The sequence below is a fragment of the Lolium rigidum genome, chromosome 6, assembly GCF_022539505.1.
Source record: "Lolium rigidum isolate FL_2022 chromosome 6, APGP_CSIRO_Lrig_0.1, whole genome shotgun sequence".
Classification (NCBI taxonomy): Eukaryota; Viridiplantae; Streptophyta; class Magnoliopsida; order Poales; family Poaceae; genus Lolium; species Lolium rigidum.
Genome location: NC_061513.1, coordinates 212,898,213 through 212,902,351, shown reverse-complemented (window position 1 = coordinate 212,902,351; position 4,139 = coordinate 212,898,213). Strand labels below are relative to the sequence as shown.

Here is a 4,139-nt window from a genome sequence, read left to right as displayed (position 1 = left end):
ACAAAAGTTTTTTTGTGAAACGGATTGGTGCACACATAGAAAGATATCTAGCGACATAATTATTTTTTTATTTTTGAAATGTATTTAAAATACTTTTAAAATAAAAGGAACGTATGCAACTCCGAGCCAACAACACTCCTCTCAGACGCGCTACATCTCTGCATCGCAGTGCAAGGAAATGAACATCTAAAGTCTGTTATGCATGTCCTGTCCGGTGCACCCGACAACAAATAATAAATAAATTTTCAACTCCAGTAGAAGAACATGTCATACAAATATGATTATTCATATAATCATTTTCAATTACATACAGGTGTATATTGAATAGCAACAACAGAGGTGGAGAAAACACAGAATCATGGTGCATATTCACCGAGTAAAAACCTTGATTTCTTTCTTTTTCACTCCCCTCCAAGTATCATTTCTTGTGTGATGAGCGACCCCTTCAAGTATGGATCTTATCTTCCAGTCTAGAACAAATTAATTAACACGTACGCTCAGCTGTCGTAGGTGCGGCACTCGTCGGTCTCCGGGTTCTCCTTGCAGTAGTTCTCGAGCGGGTCGGAATCCTTGAGCTTGTCGCGGGCGTGGCTGGCCGCGGCGCTGAGTTCCTCCACCTCGTCCCACGCCGCCGCGCACTCCCCGCTGGCGCTGTCGTCCGAGCACGCCTCCTGGGCATCCTTGATGCTCTCCGACACCTTGTCCGAGATGCCCGGCGGTGTCGCAGGCCCGCCGGCCCGGCAAGCGACGACGCGGCTCACCATCGGGAACGTGACACGGGCGGGGCCCTGCGGCCTCGCGAGGACGTCGCCTCGGGCCGCGGCCGCGAAGGTAGACAGGCTCACGTTCGTCAGCGCAGACGCCATTGCAGCAGCAGCTAGCTCGTCGGTCGATATGGGATTTTTGTGGTTAAGCTGTAACTAGACCATGCGTTCCAGACGGTAAGGTTTCATATTTATAGCTCTGGTTGGGTGTCCTGGAACAGAGGCTTTTACGTGCACTCGTTTCCTATCACCTCTGGGCCAATCGTTGTGGGGCACGTCGTCTGCATTCGTGATATTTTCCAGGCAAGGAAACGGAGCATTGGTAGGAAAGATCTTTTCTTCTCTCTGTTAGAGATCGCTCCGCTTGGGAAGATGAGTGTGAAAGCGTTTTTGGATGTTTCTTCGTCTAAAAGTTCGTGTTGGATACGAAATTGATACGAGGTTCAGGTTGCGCCAGAGGAAAATGGGTTGACAAGACGCTAATTTGATGTTGTCCGAGAAATATCAGAGTATCACTGTATTAACTGGGTACGCTAAGATTACTCATAGCGGGAAGTAATATATGTAGTAATATTAAAGGACCGTGCTGACAATCCCTCGGAGGGTCGGAAGTTTCGAACCTCCGACTCGAGCGTTCGACACGTGTCTTTCTTTTTTGGTCAAAGGAACAACCAGTGTATGCAGGCCCACTCTGTTCGTCTTCCTCCTCTTTTAGTCTTTTTTGCCCCGCGTTTCTCGGTTTCCCTGTGAAAGAGCAGCACCATGGCAGCCTAATCTCCGCACGTTGCACCACCAAGGATCCACCGCCGGCGGAACTACCAGCAACACCATCGGCAAAAACTTCGGGAGCACCATGGCCGCCGTTTGGTAGCACCACACCGCCGATGGGTGGCACCGTTTCCTCCCGTACGTCCCCATGGCTCCATTGCTTGTGTGTGTCCACAGCGCTCCTCCGTGTGCCCCCACCGTCGCCGGAGAAGACACCGCCACAGCTTCCCTTATGCAACGCAACGCCACATGCAGCTCCGACGGAGGCCGTTTGCAGCTCTCGACGATGGAGATTGGAGCTCGGGCGGAAGCCGTTTGCAGCACCACCAGCAACGCTTGCAGCTCCCGGGCGATGGAGATTGGAGCTCCGGCGGAGGACGTTTGCAGCACCGCCGGTAGAGCTTGCAGCTCCCGGCAATGACGATTGGAGCTCGGGCGGAGGACGTATGCAGCACCGCCGGTGGAGCTTGCAGCTCCCGGCAATGGCGATTGGAGCTAGGGCGGAGGCCGTTTGCAGCACCGCTGGTAGAGCTTTGTAGCTTTGGGGGTGAACCTTCGTAGCTCGGACGCCGACCACTTGCAGTTCCGGCAATGGCGCTTGCAGCAGCTTCACTAGGCGTTTGCAGCTCCGGCGGCCGTCGCTTGTAGCATCTTGGTCCACGGGTAGCACTACTTGCAGCATCTAATACGTGCACGCCGTCGAACCGCTTTCTCGCAGAACCGCCTGCTTCAGCTCGAAGCAGAGCCACCCTCGTCTAGCAGCGCCGCATCCCACGCAGCTCGCAGCAACAACTCCGTCGACGAGTACCACAATGTGAGCTTGAAGCATGAGATGGTGGGCAATAGGAGCCCATGTCCCCAAAAAAAGAGGATGGTGGCGGTGCCTAGGCTGAAGAAGAATAGCGGCGGCGGCGGTGCATGGTTGGGTGGGAGAGGAACAGCGGCGGCGGTGAATGGTTGGCTAGGGGAAGAATTGATGCGGTGAACTTATCCGTCGAGAGGAAGGAGAAGACTACCGAGTGGAGGATAAAATTCTGGGAAAAGATAAGGTAGAGGTGGGGCCCGGATCTGGAGGATGGTGCGACCGTGTGAGCTGGCACGATTTGGTTCTCGCGATCAGAATGTATCGACGGCTGGTGATCCGGAGGATGCAAGCGTCGCAGCCTCCGCCTGAAAACAAACATTTTCCAATATTAAATGACATCAACATTTAACAACACGTAATACAATTTGATGACATCTTATCTTATATTTACTAATTGGAGACTCCCAACGAGACACCAGGTTAATCCTAGAAGGTAAATAATATGGTCCATCCGATCTATTTTACCGTGCGTGTTCAACCGCTAGATATTTACATCATTCGCCCTGCCCCACCATACCTGAAGCGTGACTCCTCCATACCTCTTTCTCTCTCTGCTTCCGGCAAGGAAAAAAATGAGACCATCGTCTCTAATCTACGCCGCCTCCTCGATATGGATCGAACAAGTTCGCTCCGCCTCCGCGATCTGTACGGGACAAGTTCGGCCGCCGCCTCCGCGATCTGTACGGGAGATCATCCATCTTATTTGGTGATCTACCACAGCGCTGGACATCGTCTTGGGAGTAGTCCACCAATCTCAGGTAAGAATTCAATTTTGACGACCAATCTGTTTCGTGAGCAGCTCCACCACACCATTGTATAATTCCTTCACCGGCAGTGCCTCCACATAGGGATAAATCTGGAACGATTATATGGCTTGGATAGTGGGAGCAATCAGCGGTGACTGATTTTTCACATGACCACTCTCCCGGTTGGTCTTCTCTCATCATGGTGTCATATAATTATACTCAGCCATTACGTATGTTCTGGATTAAGGATGACCAGGTCCTAGACATTGTGACTGATTGGACATCAGAATTGATCTGTATGCTTAGACAAGAGGGAAAGTTTTGTCATATGTGCTATCCATGTAGTACTTAATTTCAGAGCCAATGGATAATTTTTTGTCATGTGTGCTACCGTTTTTTTATATTCCAACTGCTTAGTTTGTTTTGCAAAGATTTATATTGGCTCAATTTAGCAAACCTATATGCAGTTGTTTTTTTGTAGCAAAACATTGAAGCCATATCTACCGAGTGTAGCTTTTCTATTCATACAATTCACGGTATGTATATCAGTGGATTGATTGGATCCCACGCCTTGCAACTACTGGCGATACAAACTTGGTAGAATCTATGGTCTTCACTTGCTGTCTAGAGCAGGGGCCGGTAAAAAAATCCCATCTCTACTTAACAATATGTTGACAGTTTGGGATACTTTTGTTCACCTTCTTCAGACTCTAATATGGTTTTCAGTGACAACAAAATTGTTACAGGACCCATAAATAACATGGTGTTCTAGACTAGAACCAAAATTTTAGTCTATTTTAAACAAATACTGTTTAAGAGAAATAGTTTTTGAGATAGTTAGGGTAATGTTTACTCTAGATTAGGTGCTGACTTTTTGATCCTACAATCATTGACTCGCTTGCAGGTACCACATGTCTGCTTCAGATTGTTGTACATTGCTCCCAACATTATTGGTTTCAGAATTCATGTGATGCAATAGAGGTATGTATTTCATTG

General features: G+C 49.1%; 1 protein-coding gene across 1 annotated transcript; it reads right to left on the bottom strand.

Moving 5' to 3' along the window:
* Positions 1 to 267: 267 nt before the first annotated feature.
* Positions 268 to 934, bottom strand: LOC124663676 (calvin cycle protein CP12-1, chloroplastic-like). Its single transcript, XM_047201347.1, has one exon. It carries the CDS (start codon positions 864 to 866, stop codon positions 498 to 500), a length of 369 nt encoding a protein of 122 aa, XP_047057303.1. The 5' UTR covers positions 867 to 934; the 3' UTR covers positions 268 to 497.
* Positions 935 to 4,139: the final 3,205 nt, after the last annotated feature.